The 25,345-nt window shown below is 42.3% G+C and overlaps 1 protein-coding gene across 1 annotated transcript in view; it reads right to left on the reverse strand.

Annotated features, from left to right (window-relative positions):
• Positions 1-22,197: 22,197 nt before the first annotated feature.
• LFR (ARM repeat superfamily protein) overlaps positions 22,198-25,345 on the reverse strand; it is a 34,206-nt gene continuing 31,058 nt past the window's right edge. The window contains exons 4-8 of the mRNA XM_086500995.1: positions 24,776-25,032; positions 24,119-24,227; positions 23,667-23,805; positions 23,133-23,260; positions 22,198-23,058 (exon numbers count right to left, since the gene is read on the reverse strand). Coding sequence (XP_086357121.1) covers positions 22,803-23,058; positions 23,133-23,260; positions 23,667-23,805; positions 24,119-24,227; positions 24,776-25,032 — 889 coding nt within the window. The 3' untranslated portion in view covers positions 22,198-22,802. The remainder of the gene's footprint in view (positions 23,059-23,132; positions 23,261-23,666; positions 23,806-24,118; positions 24,228-24,775; positions 25,033-25,345) is intronic.

Below are 25,345 nucleotides of genomic sequence, written 5' to 3' on the forward strand. Positions count from 1 at the left end.
AAGTGCACAAAAAATCTTGATATACAGGCAACACTACATCTTCTACAAGCCAACGAGAGAGAGAGAGAGAGAGAGAGAGAGAGAGAGAGAGAGAGAGAGAGAGGCTTGATTAAACAACCTATGCTGGCTCTTTTGAAGAGAACCCTTTAACATTGTAATGATAGATTTAAAACCTATTTGCTTTGGGAACTATTTTTTTGGAAGACATGGTGATTTTATCATTTTTTTGGTTTAGTGATTTATAGCATAAAAATAAGCTCAAACATTGAGTATCAAAAAACTTGAAGAGGAGTTTTAGTTGTAGAAGCTTGAGAAGAGAAGCTTGCAAAAATCCTTGGGGGATTCACTCTATATACAAAACGAGATGCCACCTGCAAGTGGACAACTTTGATAAAACCCCTATATATGACTCGTATTAGGGAATATGACCCCCTTTCTACGCTTATACGACAATTACTGTAGAAAACTATCATACCCCTATCTTACATACAAAATTTAGGTCTCATATGTTCAAATTGAGTAAAACTATTCAAAGAGCATTGTCGAGGGATATGGGTGGGGTTCGCAAGGTGAGCCGCCGGTCAGCACCGGACTGCTTGCTGTGGAAAATAAGAGAGACAAGATGCACGGCACAAGGCAAAATACTATGTCAACACTTTATATACTTATAACTTGACAATCGAAATGGTTTAAGCTACTAATGATTAGCCGAAGTGGAATTCGATTTCAAATGTTTGTTGTTGACAACACTGATGCACTTAGGAGAGTTTAATGGTCTCGAATTATGTTAGGTAAAGGCAGTGTGCCTCATCGTGCTTTGCCCGTGTCCGCCGGCCAGTGTCCGGTTGCCCACATTTATCTCCTTATTCTTTATATGTACAAAGAATAAGGAGCTCTCACTCACATTCACACATGGTACTCATACAGTGAGATTTAGGAGCTCCACTCACATCCTGTGTCGTTCTCTCTCTCTTCCTCTCTCCCCTTTGCACTCTCTGTACACACGCACTGCATCCGTGCACTCACAATTGGTATCAGAGCTTTGGCTTCACGACAGATGGAGTGCTACAGAGAAGTGATCTTTTGGCTATGGTGAGCTTGTTTCCGGTGGAAGCTTGAGATCGGTGAGCAACCACCAGATCTGTGCTCATGGAAGCTTGAGGGACATTTCCAAGCTTGAGGGAGAGTGTATTGCAAGTGTGTATGGTTATTTACAGCCATACTTGCAGGAAGAATGCAGATTTTCATTTCCAACAGGTCATTTTTCGGGCTCCAAAACAGTGTTTTTCGCATAACTTTTGCATACGGAATGCGATTTATGCAAGGTCAAGGTGTAACCTGCAGTTTTGGCATGCTTCGGATGCAATGTTGATGTCCATTTGAGCTGATTTTGACCTCTGAAATTTCTGCAACAGCAGCAAGTTTTTGCTGCGTTTTTGGACCGAAAATGGTGTTTTTTGGCATATCTTGCACACTCGGACTCTGATCTATATGATCTAGGGGTCTACCCTAGGGTTTGTCAACGTTCCAGATGCAATGGGGATATCAAAATTTTGAAATTCTGATCTCTGAATTTTTGCAGCAACCTGCGTTTTTTTTAGACGCAAAAGATTTGACAGTTTAAGGGCTTGTATGTTGCAAATCGTTGTGTAGATTGCGTCTGGTGTTATGTACGTCACATTGTGGAATCCATTGGGTGCTGATTTAACTTGCAATTGTTGATTTGGGATGTGGTTCTTGGACTAAGGCACATTCGTATGCAGTTTCTCGGCACATGGTTTTGTGTTGATGTATACTCTACGTGGGAACAGTTGTGGAAATGTGGAGCCATCATGCTAAGTATTTTGGATGCATGGTTGATGCTCGCAGTTGAGCACTTGTTTATGCGCATCCATTGAAGCTTGTTTATGCAAACAGGTTGACAGGTTTTGTCAATATTCCGTCGACTGGTACTCCGACTAGAGCATGCTTGCTCTTTGTATGACTTTGTGAGGTGATTCCGGACGACTACATTCCTAGATTTGGCCATTTGGGCATTTTGTGTTGTCTCCATTTGCGGTTTACTGTTGAGTTTTTGCTCTAGTTACAAGGGAGACTCTGCCAAAATTTTGTAAAATTTGTTTGCCTATTGTAGAGGCTTGTGAGCTTAATAGTTTGCTCACTTTGTCTGCTTAAGATAGTGGTTTTCTCTCAGGTGGGAGAGTTTTGTGATCTCGAGCATTGTTTTCCATTGTTTGGCATGGCCATAAGAGGTGATTTTTGTTCACGGCGACTGACATGTTGGTATTGTGGCCACAAGGGGCACATTAGGCGTCGTTGCTTTAGGCATATGAGGCAGCGGAAGAGGCAGATGCATGGTGCTACTATGAGGATAGATGCTAGAGAGTATGCATGTGACGGGCATGTCACTTTTGAGTCTAGCTTGCCTTCAGACTACTTTGTGTCTTGGGATAGCACATTGTCTACGCGTTTTCTACTAGACGAGCATGCAGTTTTTCACGTGACGCCACGTCGTGATTTGTTTTACTCTTTCTCTAGTGGGAGACTTGGTTGTGTGCAGTTTGTTGATGGTTCAACATATGACATAGAGGGTGTTGGAGATGTATGCATGTCTTTACCTAGCGGTGCATTGCTTACGCTACAAGATGTACGTTATGTACCAGGACTCAATCAGAGTCTCATTTCAGTGTGTCAGTTGCTGCAGAGTAGTGGACATTATGTATTTCTTGGAGAGCGGTCATTTCAAATGCATAGGGGATCACTGGTGATAGCCAGAGGTGCTAGGAGTGGTCTGGTATACCCTTTGCATATTTCTGACACACGAGGCGGTGTAGTCTCTGTGTATTTGCAGCCATGTTTGGAGTGAGAGACGAGGCATGTCTCTTTTGTGGATGTGTTGCATGGAGAGCACGTTATGCATTTGTCTTGTGGTGACGTTCACGCAGACATTGGTATCTCTGGGGATGCACAACTTGGCCAATTAGTTGAGGTAACATTAGTTGAGCCAAAGATCGATGCATTGTTCTATGATGCGTCTGATGCGTTTGAGGGCGACAGTGTCCTTCAGACAGCTATGTATGATTGCAATGGTGCTGATTTTTTGGTATTGCAATCATTCTCAACAGATATTCCTTTGCCAGAGTATGCTGACATGGTGACGCATAGTTAGGTGGTTCCTGATGAAGATGTATATGGCACTGAGGTTGCTGACAGGGATAGGTTGGCACACATAGTGTATGTTTCGTTGGCTTTCGGGTCTCTCATGTCTGACCTTTTGGTTTTGAGACCTGATTTTTCTTATGCGGTTGGTGCATTTGCTGTGGGAGTTGTCAGTCGTGCGATGACTGACACTGGCATTGTGCATTGTGGAGCCATGCAGGTCGTCACTCGATACCTGCATCACGATTGTCATTGTAGCTCTAGCCCTAGTGGTATGCATGTTGCATCTACACTAGAGCATGTTTGGAGTGAGCTAGTGGGCATAGGTTGAGAGTCGTCTTCTCTCACCTCTTGTATATACTAGGCTAGTCTTCTCGCCACTTGTATATACTAGGCTAGTCTTCTCGCCACTTATTGGCACACAGCCTTTAGTGGGAGAATGTCAGGTAAAGGTGGTGTGCCTCACCATGCTTTGCCCGTGTCCGTCGGCCAGTGTTCGGCTGCCCACATTTATCTCCTTATTCTTTATACATACAAAGAATAAAGAGCTCTCACTCACATTCACACATGGTACTCATACAGTGAGATTTAGGAGCTCCACCCACATCCTGTGTCGTTCTCTCTCTCTCTCTCCATCTCTCCCCTTCGCACTCTCTGTGCACACGCACCGCATCCGTGCACTCACAAATTAGACTAAGATGTGAGTGTGCGGATGCGATGCGTGTGCGCAGAGAGTGCGAAGGGAAGAGAGAGAGAGAGAGAGAGAGAGAGAGAGAGAGAGAGAGAGAGAGAGAGAGAGAGAGAGAGAGAGAGAGAGAGAGGGAGAGAGAGAATGACACAGGATGTGGGTGGAGCTCCCAAATCTCACTGTGTGAGCATCATGTGAGAATGTGAGTGAGAGCTTCTTATTCTTTGTATGTATAAAGAATAAGGACATAAATGTGGGTAGCCGGACACTGGTCGACGGACACGGGCAAATCATGGTGAGGCACATTGCCTTTACCTAACATTCTCCCACTAAAGGCTGTGTGCCGATAAGTGGTGAGAAGACTAGCCTACAACTAGTATATACAAGAGGTATGTTGAGAGAAGACGACTCTCAACATATGCCCACTGGCTCACTCCAAACATGCTATAGTTTAGATGCAACATGCATACCACTAGTGATAGAGCTACGATGACACTCATGATGCAGGTATCGAGTGACAACCTGCATGGCTCCACAATGCACAATACCAGTGTGAGTCATCGCACGACTGACAACTCCCACAGCAAATGCACCAACCGCATAAGCAAGATCAGGACTCGAGACCAAAAGGTCAGACATGAGAGACCCGGCCAACGAACCATGCACTATGTGTGCCAATCTATCCCTATTAGCAACCTCAGTGCCATATGCATCCTCATCAGGAACCACCTGACTCTGCATCACCATGTCAGCATCTTCTGGCAAAGGCAAGAATGATTGCAAAACCAAAAAATCGGCACCACTGCAATCATACACAGCTATCTGAAGGACACTATCGCCCTCAAATGCATCAGAGGCATCATAGAACAATGCATCGATCTCTGGCTCAACTAATGTTACCTCAACTGATGACTGGCCAAGTTGTGCATCCCCAGAGATACCAATGTCTGTGTGAACGTCACCACAAGACAAATGCATAACCTGCTCTCCATGCAGCACATCCGCAAAAGAGACATGCCTCGTCTCTCGCTCCAAAAATGGCTGAAAATACACAGAGACTACACCACCTCATGTGTCAGAAATATGCAAAGGGTATACCAGACCACTCCTAGCACCTCTGGCTATCACCAGTGATCCCCTATGCATCTGAAATGACCGCTCTCCAAGCAATACATAATGTCCACTACTCTACAACTAACGCACTGAAATGAGACTCTAACTGAGTCCTGGTACATAACATGCATCTCGTAGCGTAAGCAATGCACCGCTAGGAAAAGACATGCATATATCTGTAGACGGCTGGATAGTTTCACTATGTGGGAACATTCTCTTATGAGACGGGCAGCGAATTACTTAGTAGTTACTTAGTAGTTACTATGGTAGTTACTACAGTAAACCTGAAATCTATAAATAGGGCCCATTACATTGTAATCGGGTTGGCAATTGTTATCATTTGGGTTAGCACTTTGGCTACACTTGTACTTGAGAATCATTGGCAGTTGTTGTCAACTGTACTCTCTCTCTAAATCATATCATATTCACTGTAATCTTTTATCTGTAATCCCAATCATGGCAGATATTCCAGTTACACTTACTTTGTGTCCAGTACTCTGAATCTGAATCTGATCATTATTTCCAATACATAAGTCTGATTCTTATTCCAGTATCCAAATTCCAGTCTAGTTTCTGATTTATGTCCAGTCTACTGTCTGAAATCTTCTCACACTAGTAGCTGAAATCTTCTAACACTGGAATTAGCTTTCTCAAGAGATCAGCTCCAATTCCATTTTGGCGATCACGGTGGCTTGAGCTGAAGCTCGTTGACTGAAAGACTCTTCTCCCAGTTGGAGGTTTTTAGCAATGGCACCTAAATCCAGTCGTTGCGAGAAATCAACCATTCGTGTTGATCCTATTCCTTAGGAGTCAAGAAGAGAGTCTGACCCTAAGCAAGAGAAGATGACTGACACTGAGGCTCAGGAGGAGCATAGTCAGGCTGATGAGGTGCATGACTCACAGCAGTCTAGTCATTCTCGACGTCGACGGGCAGAACGAGAAGCACGGAAAGACAAGAGTTCCAAGAGTTCTTGATCCCGGCAGGGGGATGAGGGTACCAAGGGAAGTAAAGGTAGTCACCGCACTTCTAGCAGACAAGCCAAAGAAGACACTGATACCGAGACAGAGACAGAGATTGATTGGGATGCTGACACTGACAATTGCAAGAAGACTTCCAAGCACCATTCTGAATCCAAGAAGAGAAGTGGCAGGATCAGTGGTAATCGTAATGATTACACAGCTTCCCTGAAAATTTCTTTTCCAATATTCAAGGGAGGTAAGAAGGATGATCCAGATGTTCACCTACAGGCTTTTGAGCAGTAGGCTGAACTTGGGGGGAATATTTCCCGCAAACCTTGAAGGAGGCAGCGAGGAAATGGTATTACCATTACCTCGCCTACCAGCTCAGATCATACAACAAATTGCTTAAAGCCTTCAGGTTGGAATATTCCGACAATAGAGGGGATGAAGATATCCTCTGTGAACTAGATAAGATCAAACAACGGAATCTATCAGTCCGAAGTTATGTCGAAAAGATCAAGGAGCTAACCAGGCAGTTGTTGCAGGAACCGCCATCTGAGAAGAGGTTGAGGGCATGGTTTCTGAATGGTTTCAGAAGCAAAAAGCTTAGGGAGCAAGAGGTACCAGCTCCTACCAAGAAATTCAATGATCTAGTCCAAAGGGCACTGAAGCTGGAACAGCAGGCCAAGAAGGAAAAGAGTCACAAGAAGCGAAGGTCCAGTAGCAGCAGTTCTGCTACTGAATGTTCTGATTCTAGTGAGGTGTCCAATAGCTCCGAAAGCAGCTCTAATGAACGATCCAAGGAGAAGTCAAATAAGGGATCTTGGACCAAGAAAATTGAAGAAATGGCTAGACAGATTGCCAAAATTAGCCACACGAGACAGCCAGTTCGGAAGATGGAGACTTGGTGTTCAAAATGAAAATCCAAGGAACATATCCCCAATGAATGTCCACAATGTACCTACTGTAAGGCTTTTGGTCATCTATGGAACAATTGTGGAATCAGGATTCATCACTTTAAGAAAGACAAAGACTTGTGAGTGGTTGCATATATTGAACCAGTGAAGGTAGAACCCGCCAAAGCAGCTCAAGAGGAGAGACCAGGTACCAGTGGTATTGGTCACGGATGCGGCCAATTCCAAACGGGTATGGGCCGAGGCAAAGGACGTGGCAACTTCTAGAATAGGAGCATCAATTGCTACACTTGTGGGAAGTATGGCCATTTTGCAGCCCAATGCCCAGATGCACCTGCAACTACTACTACTGAGGCTAAGGCACTAGAGCCAGTCCTAGTAAGGGTAGTCACAAGAAGCAAGGGTGTAGTTATTGAAGAAATTTTAGATACTTCAGAAACACCAGTCAATACTACCAGCAGCAAGTGGGCTCAACAAAGAGAAATCAAAGGTAAAGAGAAGGTGGTAAATGAATGGAAAGAGCAGAGGAAACTAGAGGCTAAAATCACGGAGGATTTGGCCAAGAAGCTGCCAGAGAAGCCAAAAATTTCTAAAGCTAGAGTCATTCAGAGGATACCAGCCCAATCAATTGATAAACATCAGTCAGTATCGGCCATACATGAGACCATGCTGGTTGTGGTACAAGGACTAGCTGATGAACTGAGATTTGATGGAAGGAGTGAAAGAGCTGCAAAAGAGGAATGGCAGTGTGAAGATATCAGTTCTTCGAGCTCTGACAATCAGTTTAACCAGGAGAGAGAAGAAATTCTTGTGAAAATTTGTGATAGAATTCAGAATTTGACTATAGAGCTGGAGGATATCAGAAGAACCTTGCCTGAAGTGGCCAACTTTATCAGACAGCACAGGAAAGCTGAGGCGAAGGCCAGAAATGTGGACCTAACGGCCGTCCGAGATGATGAAGTTCCACTCATTCAGGTGGACTATAAGGTTAGGAAGCAATGGGAACCTCTCTCAAGTGTTATCTTGGATGGAGGAGCAGGAGTCAACATAATGGGAGTTCATCTCCAACAGAGAATGGGTATCACGAATCTGAAGCAAGCACCATTTAAAGTGCGAATGGCAGATCACAGAGTGGTACAAGCGATGGGTTTGATTAAAAATATGCAGATAAGATTTGGAAGGGAAAAATTTAAAACCAGTTTCTTAGTTTTGGATGTGCAAGGGGCATATGGGATGCTGCTATGCCGCCCATGGTTGAGAACGGCACATGTTGTTCATGACTATGCAAACCAAACATTAACCATAGAAGGGGCCAGTGTGGCAGAATTCAAATCCAGAAAAACAATACTAGGAGCTAGAGAAAAGAATTGAGGCCGAAGGAGTTATGTCAGAAGTACAAAGCCAAGAAGATCGAGCGAATGTTAGCGGCCATGAACATATTCCCTTTAGCCGAGATTGACTTGAATGCAGTCTTGCTGAATAAAGAGCAGGCTGACAAGCAGAAAAGGCAATTCCGCGATCAGTTTACCGAAATCAACACAGGGGAAAGAACAGTTTAGCTAACTTGAAGGTTGGTGGAATCAACTGATACTGGTATGATAGCAAGGCAAGGGCCAAGTGGACAAAGGCAAAGGCCCAGCTTCTTCAACTTTGCCAGGTGGAGTTTCTATTCCAAATACTAAACAAATTATGCACCTGGTAAAACAGGACAAGTTGCAGCAAATGCAGACCCATCCACTGAAACGGCATCTTCTGCTACGAAAAGCTGATTATGCAACTTTACCTTACATGGCTCCAGTAACAATATATGATCCTACTGATTCTGATCCAGCTACAGTAAAGGAAAAATGTTCATTCCTCATACAGTCTTCTTGGAATACTATTGTCAATTGTATGGGACAACTATTAGAGGTTGTTGGGTCAGAAGATGAAGTGAAAAAGGCTAAGCTGACTTGAAGGAAGCTGAAGATCAGATTCAGAAACTCCAGAAAGCACGAGATGATCAGAATATACAACACAGAGTACTTGAAGCTCATTCAGAGAGGGTTATTGAGCTATTAAAAGAGGGTTATTGAGCTATTAAACAAGAAGCTAGCTAAGGCTGAATCTGAGATAATGATCATCAAGAACCAAAGGAATGAAGTACTGAGAGCTGTAGAACGGGCTAAGACAATGCTCAAAATGAAGTGGGTTGAATTCAACTCCCTGTTCATTCGCCATACAGCTCTGAAGGCTTCTCTTACTGACAGATACATTTATAACAGCTTGGCTAAAATTCTAAATTCAACAGGCAATGTTGTTTTCAATTTAGAAAATTTGAATTCTTTGATGGAAAGTATACAGAGTGATTTGCAGGACAAAGTGACTGAGTATAATAATGCTATGATGAATCAAGCAATATTGGATTATATCGAGCAGCAGACTTCCCCGGATGAAGTAGAAGAGGACAAGGAAGATGACGACAAGGACGACGGAGCTGATAAGGAGGAGGATGACCACGAAGAAGGGCATACAAATGATGATGATGATGCCCCACCGCCATCTCCACCTCCAGGTCCTGGTACTGGTGGTACAGGGCCAACTGAAGGAGGCCACCAGCCAGGCCAGAATGAGGACCAGCAGGAAGGCCAGAATGAAGGGCACCAGTCGGGTAATCAGCAGTCTGAAGAACAGCAACCCAGTCTTACGAAAAATCAGCCAGCTGATCAGTCCCAGCTCAATAGGGAGGCTAAAGGAAAAATGAAAGTGCAGGATGAGGGATCAGTTGTTGATCATCAACATTCTTTGCACCTTATTACCCTGAACAGGCAATTGAGACATCAGCGGGTCTCCATAACCAAACAATATCTGGAGGATGATGATCTCGTGTCTGATTTGGAACAGTTTCAGAGGCTATATGTTGGAGCCAGGGAAATGGTGGAGCATTGGAAATCAGCGGCTTTTCATGATCAAGAAGCTTGTCGTTTGCCTGTGCATCCTAGTACAGTACAGTCCAACTGCTAGAAAGGGTTCTTGAATGGATTATCACTGCTGAAGAGAGAGTGACCAACCCACACTTGCAAAGATAGTCTACTGCAGATTGTCACTCTCTTGCCCTGGAATTAGAACTTCTGTTGGGAAACAAACCAACTTACAAATGTATGAAGGATGTTAGGGAACATTTAAAGGAGGTTTTGGTGCAGATGTAAAGTGCCAGAGGAGTTTTGGATCAGAGAGTCAGGGCCATTCTTGAGGATCAGACAGCCACTAGCAAAGGATCTCATACTAGAATGTCAGTCGGAGAACAGACAACTGCTCTCCGAAAATTGTTCCAGCTAGTGAGAATCACCAGAAAGATGATGCAGCAAGAGAACCAGGCTATTCTTAATTTTTTAGAATTCGTGTCTGATTCTCTAGTTCTCTTGTATGCCTTTCCAGCAAGAGAGACGGAGCTGCCAAGATTCTTTCCAGCACTTTATCCTCAACATCCAGAACCAGTTGATCGCCTTACATACTTCAAGATTATTGATGAGCTTCAGGATTGGTATGAGCGATCGACTATGGAATGGAAGACTTGGCAAACGCTGTTCAATGATGCTCTCCAACTCAATGATATTCAGGCACTAAAAGAGGAGATTCATACGATCCGGATGTGTATGGGTCAGTGGAAGATTTAGATCAGAGGCCTGACCAAGATTACTAATCAGCTGCTACAACTTATTGTCGAATCTTCTAAATTGCCTGAAAAGGATATTGCAGCTAAGGCGGGCCTGGCACCACAGTATAGGGAGATAGCTAAGATTCTTTTCAAAGATCGGGTCAAAACTAATCAACCTCTTCCAGAAGGATGGATCCATACTGCTTCGCATTGTCATAAGCTGGCCAGAACAGGATTACCAAGGGCAGGCGTACACTCTATGATCCTGACACTAAAACCTATCATTCCCTCACACCTTATGAAGTAGAGATGACCACAGAAAGGCGGCATCAGCTTGAACAGGAGGCCATTTACTGACTGATTCAGAAGGAGAAAGCTGGTACTGGGACTTCTCAGGCACCCTCCAAGTCAAAGGGCAAACGGAAGACGGTCCAATGGAAGGATACTGGGTAGTTCCATCTCAGAATTCAGTGGCGACTTTTCTTCCTCAGCTGGAAGGTAGACGATGAGAGCTCTACTTTGGACTTTTCAGCTGCCTCTCGCAATCTTTGAATGGCCACTCTGTCAGTGGTCAAGTCCGATTCCCAACATTAGAACCAGACGGTGGATTTTTCAGTCTCACATCAGAATCAGACAAGTGAATTTTTCAAAAATTTTGGAATCTTGCCAAAATTCAAGAAATAAGGGAAGGATGTAGACGGCTGGATAGTTTCACTATGTGGGAACATTCTCTTATGAGACGGGTAGCGAATTACTTAGTAGTTACTATGGTAATTACTATAGTAAACCTGAAGTGTATAAATAGGGCCCATTACATTGTATCGGGTTGGCAATTGTTATCATTTGGGTTAGCACTTTGGCTACACTTGTACTTGAGAATCATTAGTAGTTGTTGTCGGATGTACTCTCTCTCTAAATCATATCATATTCACTGTAATCTTTTATCTATAATCCCAATCATGGCAGATATTCCAGTTACACTTACTTTGTGTCCAGTACTCTCAATCTGAATCTGAACATTATTTCCAGTACATAAGTCTGATTCTTATTCCGGTATCCAAATTCCAGTCTAGTTTCTGATTTCTGTCCAGTCCATTGTCTGAAATCTTCTCACACTAGTAGTTGAAATCTTCTAACACTGGAATTAGTTGTCTCAATATCAGCTCCAATTCCAACATCTCGAGCACCCTCTATGTCATATGTTGAACCATCAGCAAACTGCACACAACCAAGTCTCCCACTAGAGAAAGAGTAAAACGAATCACGACGTGGCGTCACATGAAAAACTGCGTGCTCGTCTAGTAGAAAACGCGTAGACAATGTGCTATCCCAAGATACAAAGTAGTTTGAACGCAAGCTAAACTCAAAAGTGACATGCCCGTCACATGCATACTCTCTAGCATCTGTCTTCATAGTAGCACCATACATCTGCCTCTTCCGATGCCTCATACATCTAAAGCAACGGTGCCTAATATGCCCCTTGTGGCCACAATACCAACATGTCAGTCGCCGTGAACAAAATTCGTCTCTCATGGCCATGCCAAACAATGGAAAACAATGCTCGAGATCACAAAACTCTCCCACCTGAGAGCAAACCACTATCTCAAGTAGACAAGGGTGAGAAAACTATTAAGCTCACAAGCCTCTACAATAGGCAAACAAATTTTACAAAATTTTGGCAGAGTCTCCCTTGTAACTGGAGCAAAAACTCAACAGTAAACCACAAATGGAGACAACACACAATGCCCAAATGGCCAAATCCGAGAATATAGTCGTCCAGAATCACCTCACAAAGTCATACAAAGAGCAAGCACGCTCTAGTCGAAGTACCAGTCAACGGCATATTGACAAAACCTGTCAACCTGTTTGCATAAAAGCTTCGATGCATGCGCATAAACAAGTGCTCAACTGGGAGCATCAACCATGCATCCAAAATACTTAGCCATGATGGCTCCACATCTCCACATTTGTTCCCACATAGAGTATACATCAACACAAAACCATGTGCCAAGAAACTGCATACGGATGTGCCTTAGTCCAAGAACCACATCCCAAATCAACAATTGTATACACAATTGCAAGTTAAATCAGCACCCAATGGACTCCACAATGTGACCTACATATCCCCAGACGTAATCTACACAACGATTTGCAGTATACAAGTCCTTAACTGTCAAATCTTTTTGGTCTCAAACAAAATACAGGTTGCTGCAGGAAATTCAGAGATCAGAATTTTAAAATTTTGATATCACCATTGCGTTCGGAACGTCGACAAACTCTGGGGTAGACCCTTAGATCATATAGATTTGAGTCAGAGTGTGCAAGATATGCCAAAACACTGGTTTTGGCCCAAAAACGCAGCAATCTTGTTGCTGTTGCAGAAATTTCAGAGGTCAAAATCAGCTCAAATGGACATTACCATTGCATCCGGAGCGTGCCAAAACCCCAGGTTACACCCTGACCTTGCATAAATCGCATTCCGTATGCAAAAGTTATGCAAAAAACACTGTTTCGGAGCCCGAAAAATGACCTGCGAAAATGAAAATTTGCATTCTTTGTGCAAATATGGCTGCAAATAACCATACACACTTGCAATACACTCTTCCCTCAAGCTTGGAAATTTCCCTCCAGCTTCCATGAGCACAGATTTTGTGGTTGCTCACCGATCTCAAGCTTCCACCGAAAACAAGCTCACCATAGGCAAGAGCTCACTTCTTTGTAGCACTCTATCTGTCGCGAAGCCAAAGGTCTGATACCAATTGTGAGTGTGCGGATGCGGTGCATGTGCGCAGACAGTGCGAAGGGAAGAGAGAGAGAGAGAGAGAGAGAGAGAGAGAGAGAGAGAGAGAGAGAGAGAGAGAGAGAGCACGACAAAGGATGTGAGGTGAAGCTCCCAAATCTCATTGTGTGAGCATCATGTGAAAATGTGAGTGAGAGCTTCTGATTCTTTGTATGTATAAAGAATAAGGAGATAAATGTGGGCAGCCGGACACTGGCCGGCAGACACGGGCAAAGCACCGTGAGGCACACTGCCTTTATCTAACACAAGACTGTAAAATTTTCACTTATGCCCACCATTAGAGTCTTTATAAGCTGATTAGGACGTAAGTATCTGGCAAAAATCCCTGCTTCATACCCTTGTATCTCCCAAATACAGTAGAGAGAGGTTATCTTCTCTCCGTGCTTACTCGAGAGCGAGTCTCCTTCAGTTTTCTAGAAGGCCGAGAGAGATAGAGCCCTTTGATTTTCCTTATTCTTTCCTTCTTTTGTAGCCGAGGTCGAAAGAGAGAAATAAAGAGCGAGCTTTCACTTTCCTTGATTTGCTTGTCCTGCCTTGCTTCTTCGTAACCCCTCGATTGCTCCTCGTCTCCCTTACAGGCTCCTCTCTTGATTACGGCCGAGAGAGAGAGAGAGAGAGAGAGAGAGAGAGAGAGAGAGAGAGAGAGAGATTGTCCCCTTTCCTTTACTAACCAAGTACGAGAGAAAGAGTGATTTTTCTCGGTTCTCAATCCCGTGATCGAGAAAAAAAATCTTGATATGATTCTCGTCAACACGAGAGAGAAAGAGAGAGTGCTTTGCTTGCTCGGGAACGAGAGAGAGAGAGCTTCCTGCTTTTGTTCTTCCTCTTCACGCCTTGATGCCCGTCTAAATTCTCCTCCTATTGCTCTTTTTGCTGCCCTAAAAAAAAAGCTCAAAAAATTTGCCCCCCACCACCCAATCACAGCGTCGTGACTGACGTGGCATGGAAGCCGCAGTTATGACGTGGCATGGCCAAAGTCCACCCTGCAGCTTTTTCGTCGAGAGCGGTATCAAAAAGAGCGCGAGGGCCTGTTGTGTGGTTCTTCCTTCTTCATCGAGCTCAGCCAATGTCTTCCTTAGCCGGCACGAGCATGGCTTCATCACGTTGCGCTGCTACCCGTCGCCACCCATGGCCTCCCCTTCTTCTTTTCTTTCTCTTCACACTCACTTAACCCCTTAATTGGGTGGCCGTTCTTTTAGGTCTTTTGTGGGCGGCCAGCTTCTTCTTTCCTTGGGCGGCTGCTGCACTTGGTTGCCTTTGGGAGGCCCTAGAGTTTGGCATACATAGCATCAAGGGCATTTCCAAGGTAGTACAACTTCGGTACACCCCTTTTTGCATACATACCGACTACCTCGAAGGTAAATCCATGCTCCAAAAACTGCTAGAAGAACATGTCCATCAGGCATCACACTTGTGTATACACATCAGCCAAACATTGCCTAGAAGCTCATTTTTCCCCAGCAAGCCGCAACCGTGTTGGCATTTCCCCGCAATCATTGCATTCCAAAACCCGGTTGAGAGCCAAAAACTCCTAGATGGCACTCCAGCCGAGCGGATCGAACTGGTACGGAACCGGCCCCCATCCAATATCTTGGCAATCGTAAAACCGATCACTGATCTAAAAAGACCAAAGAGCTCCACAAAGTGAACACTTCAAGCCCATGCATTCATTTCATTTTTGTCCCCTCGGCTGCAGTTGCCCAATCCAGTACGGATCTGCAATCGACTTAAATTTCAAACTGCCATAACTTCTTCACCGTGGCTCCAATCGACAAGCCATAAGACAGGTTGGTAGAGCACTACAAGCATTGCAGTTCTAGATCATAATCTCCCATCTATGCTCACTTCAAGCATACTCATTTTTGGAATTATTAAGGCATCTGTTGGCCCTTTTAAGCCGCATCTAGCATACATTAGAAAAATTCATAGTTATTTTCATACGTGATTTACTAGTCTATAGAAAATCTCAAAAAGAGCACTTAGAACATTTATGTTTAGTGTTTGAGTTATTGAGAAAACATAAACTATTTGCAAAGGAAAGCAAATGTGATTTCTTCAAGACCGAGATGCATTATCTTGGTCACATTGTACCCACAAAGGGAGCACGGATGGAACCTAAGAAAGTCAAGGGTAGTCTCAGGTGGCCAACACAAAGAAATCTCGAGGAACTACGCAGTTTTTGGTATATGTCAGGCTACCAACTATATGTGAAGGACTACACAAAGTTCGCAGTCAAATTGATGGACCAGCTGAGGTCAAAAATTAAAAGTATAAGTTGGGGAGAAGCCCAACATAAGAGCTTTGAAAAGCTTACAATAGCTATAGTAGTTGCACCTACATTAACTATAGTTGATCCGAATGAGCCGTTTGTCTTGGAGACAAACACAAGTAATGAGGCCATTGGGACTGTACTTATGCAAAGGGGACACCCGATTGCACTTGAGAGTAAAAAAGTTAGATCATGCCCAGTGCAACTACTCGGCCTATGAGCGAGAGTTACTAGAAATAGTACATGCACTCAAAAAGTGGAGACATTATTTATATGGTGCCACTTTTGACGTTCGAACGGATCATGAGAGTCTAAAATTGCTTTCAAGTCAAAATGAATTGAAAGGAAGAAAATCTCAGTGGGCAGAGATCCTACAGGAGTTTGAACTTCAAATCCATTACCAAAGAGACAGATATAACGTAGTGGTGAATGCACTTAGTCGTATGCCTCAAATCAATGAATTCAACTTCTCAGTCTTCAAGAGTGATTTCTTGGAGTCAATGTAGTTTATGTGCACATGATCCATCTTTTACAGAGGTTTGACATGTTATACATGATCACACCACGTCACAGGCACGACCACCTCCCTCGTCGACGCGTAGTACTAGTTTGAAGAGGATAGCCATATGCACGATGGGTTGGGAAGCGAGAGTTAGTTCATAGAGATTAACCAAGACTTTTGGGTATAGTTTGGGGCCAGAGAGCTCTGTCATAGAACCTTCATCACCTTTGACAGCTACGGCTTCAAAAGGGGTTGATAAACTTCATCCAAGGGAGATGCGGTTACACTACTGCATGCGATTTTATGCATTGATGCGCTTGAGCATACGAGTGTTGGTGAGATCTTTTGAGAGCATTTTCTCCCCGTAGGAAGCTCTTTTATTCTAGCTTTGGTGAATTTCTCCTTGGCGTTGATTTATGCATATTGCCTTTGTACATTTTGTAGAGCCATAGCTTCAATTATGGTAGTTGATATGTGTGATAGTTTTGGGTCCACTATGATGACTCATCTAAGATAGCGATCTTGTTCACGTCAATCGCTTGAGATGTTGGCATCGTGGTCACAAAGGGCACATTAGATGCCATTGTTTTAGACGCATAAGTCAATGATTGAGATCTATGTGTGATGCAGAGAAAAATTTGACGACACAGACTATGCTAACTACTCCATTGGAAGATGGGTACTTACTCTACAAGGGTAGAGTGTGTGTACCAACTATTGGCAACTTTCTAGTGCACATTCTTAAAGTAAGTCACGATAGTCCAATTGCAGGTCATCTCAGGATTCGTAAGACCTATGCACTAGTTAAAAGATAATTTTATTGGCCTAGTTTATTTAGGGATTTCGTCCAGACTTATGTGATGCAATGCAATAAGTGTCAATAAAGAAAAGTCAAAATAGTCCAAGTGCGGGTCATTCTAGGATTCAGAAGACCTATGCACTAGTTAAAAGATTATTTTATTGGCCTAGTTTATTTAGGGACATCCATACTTATGTGCTGCAATGCAATAAGTTCCAAAAAAGAAAAGTCACAACAGTCCAAGTGCGAGTCATCTCGTGATTCAGAAGACCTATGAACTCGTTAAAAGATAGTTTTATTGGCTTAGTTTATTTAGGGACGTCCAAACTTATGTACTACAATGCAATAAGTGTCGATAAACATGAGCGTCTCACGGTTGAGAGACTACTCAATCCTTTGGAGATTCCTCAAGAAAAATAAGAAAGCATTTCCATGGACTTCATTATTGATTTACCCAAGACTAGTCAAGGGAAGGACTCACTATGAGTGGTAGTGGACACATCAACCAAAATGGAAACGTTTATTGCCATGAAAAAAATGGTTTAGATGCTAGAGTCGGCAAAACTCTTTATTGAACATCTCTACAAGTTATATGGCATGCCCATAATTATAATGTCATATTAGATAAAAAGTTCAATAGTCGTTTTTGTAGGGAAGTCTTCAAAATGTTGGATACTACTTTGACTTGAGTACAGTAAATCATCCGCAGTCTCATGGGCTACCATATCATAGAGGACATGTTGCATTCTTATGTAAGAAGCAATTTAACTGGAAAGAGTACTTACCCATTTCAAAATTTGCTTACAATAGTTCCAAACAATTAGCAATTAGATTTAAATCATTCATGTTCATGTATGGTTTCCAGTCAAGATCTCCTAGGGAAGAAGAAAACTTAGTCTGTCAAGGATTTCGTTGATAAATATGAATGATATGTTGCAGGCAACAAAAGAAAGGATTTGTAGTGCACAGGATCATGCTAAGACTTATGTTGCTTAAGGACAGAAAAGTTACCTTTGTAGAAGGTGACTTGGTATTCCTGAAGGTTCGTATGAAATCAGAAGCCATAAAAATGGGAAAGTGTGACAAAATTTCTTCTAGATACTATGGTCCCTTTAAAGTTATTGAAAAGATTGGGGACGTAGCATATATTCTTGAGTTATCCGAGAGTCCTCAAGTTCACCCTATTTTCACCACGTTAGTAAATTGAAGAAATCAATTCACACATTGGAGAACGTATTTTCTCCAAAGATTTTGGTCAACTTGATAGAGCCACCAAAGATATCGCATGAACTGAAAATAATTCTAGGATACCGAGATAGACAAACCCATCATAAGGTGTACCAAGAGGTACTAGTTAAATGGATAGACTTAGATGAGGAAGTTGAAACTTGGGAACACCGTAGTGCAATTGCCAAGAGATTTCCCCATGTTCTTTTTTTTTTACAAAACTCTTTATAAGGGGGGAGTAATGTCATGACTCTATAATGGTCTTGACTAGGTTGATCGTCCTCCAGTCATAGAGCCATGAGGATGGGGTTCAGGGAGAGACCGCCTGGTCGTAGTGCGCAGGCACCCGGACCAATGTGGACACACATCTATATATGGTCCATGGATGAGGGGCAAGCCTCATTGTCTTGTAGACTAGGTGGAGAGAAGATGATCTCACCATCTCAGACAGGATTTACCATAGCACATTATCGTATTCTATCAAATCTCTACCCATACGCTTCTTAGAATCTCATGGGAGGCAAGTAACAAAGTTTAAAAGACTCATATAAGGAATATCTTGAGCTCAGGATGGGTGCAAGACATCAACGGCTAGAGCATCATACACAACTTGAGGGCTTCGCTTTTGTTGATCACATTCAAGATTGCTTTCCTCACATTTTTAACTTGGAATGCTCCTTCCGTAGCTTTTTATCCCAATCGCTTCATGGACTCTCAATTGCCACCCTCATTTCCACAGGCCTTATGCATCAATAGTATTTGTTCAGCTCAACATAGAGCATGCAACATGTTTCATTTAGTCCCATATGTCATATTTGACCTTTAAGGATGAGAATACAATCTCTCTCTCTCTCTCTCTCTCTCTCTCTCTCTCTCTCTCTCTCTCTCTCTCTCTGAATCCCGACCATAGTAGCGATTAGTCTTAATCCACTCCCTTCAGTGTGAGACAAGGAATTGGGGCACTAGGGAAGGGTCCCTTCATGTATGCACACTATGGCTCTTGCAAGTTTGAGAGTTGAGCATCATACCCTACATGAGTGCTCAACTTCTCTTCCCCAATACGGCCCTTATAAGTTCGCAAGTCTACACGTCATACCCTAATTGAGTGCTCAGCTTCTCTTTCTTCACATTTTCAACCCAATTCACTTTCTACATACCTTTGTTCTGCATTCACTTCCTAGACTCTCAATCGCCACCCTCATGTCCCCAACCTTAAAACATCAAGTCAGGGATCAGTTCAAAATAAAGCATTGAACATGTTTTTTTGGTCCCATAGGTCATACTTGACCTTCAAGGATTCTCTCTCTCTCTCTCTCTCTCTCTCTCTCTCTCTCTCTCTCTCTATATATATATATATATATATATATATGTGTGTGTGTGTGTGTGTGTGTGTGTGTGTGTGTGTGTGTGTGTGTGTGTGTGCGCGCGCGCGCGCACGGACACATGCACTACTAACTTTGTACATTATTATTTTGTAAATTTAATAATCATATCTCTCTCTCCATGTGTATATCTGCACGCGCACATGCGCCACTGAATTTGTGCATTATTATTTTACAAATTTAAGAATATCTTAGTATAAATATGGGTATATATAAAGTTGTGAGTTCCTTGATCTCCCAAGGTTTTATCATCCATAGTTCGGGACCCATGTTTGAGCATGGCTGCTCAACTAAATATGTAGTTGTTCTAAAAAGAGCCACCGGTCCCCTCTTTATGCATTCATGAAGGGAACCCAAGGGCTTTTTATTGAGCAACTACATAGATAGCTCAATGGATAGTTCAAGGGAACATCACATTATATGTCATAAGCAACACCATGCGGTAGTGGTTGGTCAAGAATTAAACATGTGCCCCTAGGAACATCATCAATCAGTAACTTGAATACCATGAAAACTGCCATCTGCATGGTATATTATTACTACTACATTAAATTTTTACACAAGATAAGTATGTCACAATCTCTTGTAATAGTCCTATATTCATTAGAGGTTGTTTCTAGATACTAGTAGGTGTTTTTAATGCTCATCAGTTGTATCGTTCATTCGTACTACTAGGTGTTCTTAAAATTGACCAAGTTCCAAACTCTTCACCTACATGAACCTAGCCATGTTTCTCTCTTAATACAATTTAAATGGAAATTTATCCCAAAAAATGGCAATCTATAACTCCACCTTGGATCACATTTGGTCAACAAATAATTTACCCCATTATTATTATGGGAAGAAACTTGACCTTTTGGTCAAATTGATTCTGAGATACATCTATTAATCTTTTATCATCGACACACCCCTTCAAAATGCAATGTTTGTTAATCAAAGCAGATATGTGCTTAAATGCACGCATGTCTAGAGTTTTTAAAAAAGTGATATTCTTGGCCATGTTTGTTAATGGCAAACTAGTCAAACAACTGGGATTTATGCCAAAATCTAGGGTATTCTCTGGGACACACGCACAGCACACATGCTACAACTTGGATTTTTCGTTTTCAATCGGAAGCTTCCATCGAGCCACTCTAACTGGTGGACCACAACTTCAAGTATTCTGATTTTTCACACCAAAAGGTCTTTTCTTTGCTACTTAAAAGAAAAAGGAGAAACTCCTTTTTTTAAAATAACTTTTCAAACATTGTTTTTTAGTGTGCATAAGATGGGAGGCAAGTCCAAGAAAGTTACCTCAATGTTGGACTCCGGATCTAATAACTGTGTTTTCTTGTATAAGAAACGAAATTTCGTCGCAATCCTCATATTTGTTGTTTTCTTAGGTTATGTTTATGCTTTCTTTCAAGCTTCATTCAACTTGATGAGATTGGATGCTCCAACATGCTTTGATTACCTCATAGGAAAGTATATTAATCATGTTGCCTTTTGTGCTTGTGATGAGTTTATGGTTGGTCTTGAGGCTCAGGGTGTTTGATACTATTCCCTCAAAATTTTGTGGTGGTAATAAGCCTACAAGTGCCTACACATCCTAGATGTTGTGTAAGCCTGCATATCCTAGTCAACTCCTGTATACACATTGTAGCATTAGTGTACAAAGATATATATGTCGTGCATTGTTCATCATCACGGGAAATCATTAACATTTTGACAATGATGTTGGGAATCCAAGACCCAAGCAAGAGAAAGCATGCCAATGACCATTGGCTTCCCTGGTGCTCTCGGCTCCAGCACAAACTTCTTCCACTCATTTGTTACTTTGATTTGAGTGAGAAAATGGGACATCTCTAGGCTAACAAGGTAGCATTGCAGCACTGACTCATCGAGTGCCTCTGAATTTAGATTTGGATGGATATATGAGTATGTCTTGTTCCCCATTGACCATCCACCTTCTGTGCAATTTACAAGGGATGAAAACAATTGTTTTCGAAAATCATGCCATCAATTTCACTTCTACCAAGAAGTGGAAAGTATAGTCATGACATCAAGTTATTAACAACATTCAGCTTACGCAATGAATGCAAGTTTCTTATGAACAATGGAGAGAGATTGCAATGCTCAGAAAGAAGACCAATAACTTCTAGTATAGAGAAACCGCAATTGGACCAAAAATGAAAGATGAGAACCCCCAAACCTCTGGCTCCATCAAGAGGAAAACACAATCTTCTTTTGAAGCTTTTATACAAACCCAAAGCGAGTAAAGGAGCTTACAGGCTCAAGGACACGTCTCAAAAAATTTAACAGTCGACCCTTGTGACACAATAGACTAATCAAAAATGGGGTCTAGATTAATCAGCTGTCAATTAATCCACATCACACTATGCCATATCGGCAACTCCATTGGTTCCATCTTATCATAGGGCAAAAACTCGCAGAGGGGTCAGATCTAATTGCAAAATCTGATAATATAATTTGAAGGGATAAGTAGTTTGTTTTCATGAGTTCTTCTCTACCTTGATTGACTGAAACACATGTACAATTAATATGCTTACCCAATTGATTGAGTTTTTAAATGCAAATACCATGAAAATATAAATAATAAAATATTGACATATAAAGTATGCAACTAAACAAGTTAGGGCCATTCTGACAAATATCAAGATCTAAAAAGTGCAATAAGTAGGAAGTTCAGTAAAGGTAAGAAGTAAAATATCATACAAAAGGACAACATGAAACGCTTTGCAACCCCCTTCATGGAAATTGTCTGCACTTCGACACAACCCTCATATTCATCTTCACTTCAATCAATGAAATACCATTGCACTTTAACACCCTTGGAGGAAAGCACGGATGTACTTGAAGAAATGGTAACCAGGTATCAAATATACACATTATTGATATTTCATCACAGACTGCACTTTTCCTCCAATCAGGCCAAAAAACAACTGGAGTGCTCGTGTTACTCGTCAGTACTTCAACTAACCTTTAATGGTAGGTTTCCTACTTGTGGGCATAGAGTCCCCTTCACTTTGATGTGGCATTGCATCTCATACTTGCAAGCCAGGCAACTAGTTAGTGGAGTTGGTAAGATAGTCCTGCCAAACGGCACGATTTACGTCCTGAAGTATACAAAGCTTGTACGATTTCATGAAAGGCATGGTCATAACAGGGGTCCACTCTTCACATGATATGGTTTCATGGCTGGGTCAACAATTTTCTGTCTTAAAACCCATCAAGTATATCTGCTGATATTCACGTACTAAGAGAAGTATGCATCTGTATGTGCACCATCAATCATCTGCTTTGCAATTAGATCAAACTCAAGGTCATGAAACCATTGGGTACTAGCTTCTCATCATGAACCCCAAACACCACGAGCTGCTGCCACTTTTGAACTTGAACGAGAACTCAACTCCCAAAGAATGCGTGCAAATGTATCCGATAGTTTGGCATCCGAAAAAGCAAGCTCAGCAAATGTATGCTCATATGCAAGTAGAAGGGACTTATTCTGTGGTTCTGAAGCCAAGGATTCCAGCGTCAGCGCAGCCTTGCGGCACACCTCTGATAGGGGATGAGGAGCTTGAATAATTTTTACCAATCTACCTATAGCCCTGAAGAAATAGTTTGATATTATCAGGCAGATGCTGATCACTATATACATTGCATGTGGGTGGTCTTGACATACCAGCGCTCACTTGCAAGTCGTAAGCGGCAGTCCATGTTCACCTCAGCAAAATTGTAAAGGGCAGCAACTGCAGCTGCTTGTGCATCCGCCCCAGGCAAGCTCAGCAGATCAACCAGTCGCTTATAGATCTACAACCGATAGTAAAAAGTATAGGATTGGGGTGGTCGATCTAGTGAGCCACTCACGGCTAATACATAATTGAGAATAGCTTAACTATATGCACAAACTTAATCAAGAGAGTTGCTGCAAAATACAGTGGGTTAACACATAGGTACCAAGCATGCTCTTTTGTAGAGCTAGAGGGGCATCGTTTGGCACACATGAATGACCTTACACAAGATGCTTATCCTGCAACAATGATGATAACCAAGCTTGTCCACATCAAACACACACATGGGTTTGAATCTTGATTGCATGGCTTGACACATAGGCACACAATAAGGAGAGGGGGTTCACACAAGAGATGCAATGCATCCACAGTGATGCTAATTGAAATCCACAAACTTGCAGATGAAACCTTATAGACATGTATACCTGATGTATATAGGGAAGTAAAGAAGGCTCATTGTCTGGGTTAACCACAAGCCTACCAAGCAATTCTGCAGCAGAGCAATGCCAAGCTTTCACTGGGGACTCCAGCATACGAAGAATTGCCTCAATGGCTCTTTTCTCCCTGATGAGCAAGACAATCAATACAAGCCACTGCAACAACCGTAACACACAAGGTCTTGAAAGTAACTTGCAAAACATGCACAAGAGGTGTAGTTTTTAAAGCCCTGCTTTGCAGTCCTTTAAGCTAAGAAGATTCACCAGCAGTGAAGGTCTTGAAGGTTGCTTGAAAGACAAGACGACAAGCAAGAAAAGTCCTTACACCGTAAACATAAACTTAAGGTTATAACAACTCACAAACCAAAAAAATACAGCATTTGTTAAATCGAAGTAGAAACTTCAGGTTGAAGCACCTCCCCCCTCTTAGTGATACTCACATGGTTCTGCTGTGAGGTTCTGTCAGTTGCTCTGAAAGGGATCGCAAGTTAAGATAAGGAGCCAGATTTACTATGGTCTCGATTGCATTTGTCACCAATTCCTCATCCTCTGCAGACAATGAACAGGAAAGTCTTAGGTGCCTCCACTCGGATGGCTATCACAAGCATCGATCGGCAAAATAAAAACCCGAAAAGAAAAAGCCTTCAAATAATAAACTTGTGAAGATGTATACAGACAGGCATATATATGTCCCTGATATCTTTGCACTTGAACGTATCCAAGCTCAGGTAAGCTCAAGACGTTCCAAAATATTGAAAAATGAATTAAACCAGGTTGCATGGCAATTCATGTAGCGTTGTATTATTCGCTTCCAAAGACTACAATGACGAACACAAACTGCACACTAAGAATCCATAAAATCATCTTCTGATTACAAAACTTTGTATCAAGAGCACAAGGTAATATATATAGGTTCACACCCGCCGACCTCTGCAATATAATTACATAGATCATGCTTGAAATATGATACTCATTCAAACAAATAGGTAGACCGTGTGCGCAAACGCACATGGCCTGTGCATATGCATGTGTAAGGAGATGGTATTTCTTAAGAAGGTTTCAGAACTGCGACATTTTAAAAACATTCAATAGTGTACCAGTGTGGTGATCTTCCATGCATCGAATCAATGTCTCCAAACAATGGCTATTACGAGCCATGAGAACATCGTTTTCAGGCATGAAGGAAAAATTTCGAATAACATTGGAGGCAGCCACAGCACTCAGCTGCCGTTCTGCACGACCCTCCTCATCCAAGTTAAAGAGTCCTTCCTCATCAAGCCAGTATTCAAATCCTTTTCGTGAACCTTCCTTGTCCCCTGTGCCATCTTCCAAACTCAAACCCTCCTGTATTGACCTGCTTAACAAAAGATCTGACGTTGAATTAAGCAAACATTTTTAACCGCACAGACAGTACGAAAGAAAAAAAAAATATTAACATCTTCCAAAAGACTGAGCTTGCCCCCTGAGACAAATCAGTGTACATGTGTGGGGTATCCTCTGTCATCCCAACAAAACGAAAAAGAACTGGACTAAAAAGTTGTAGCTGAGTACTAGGCTGACACTGGGGCTGAATCTGGGTGTACAATGAGTAGGAAGAGGGGGGCATGGAGCTCTACTACTAGGGGCTCTAAATGCAAATCTATATGCGTCACGTATACAATCATGAT

This window comes from Adiantum capillus-veneris, chromosome 26 (genome assembly GCF_014529385.1).
Source record: "Adiantum capillus-veneris isolate H3 chromosome 26, ASM1452938v2, whole genome shotgun sequence".
Taxonomy (NCBI): domain Eukaryota; kingdom Viridiplantae; phylum Streptophyta; class Polypodiopsida; order Polypodiales; family Pteridaceae; genus Adiantum; species Adiantum capillus-veneris.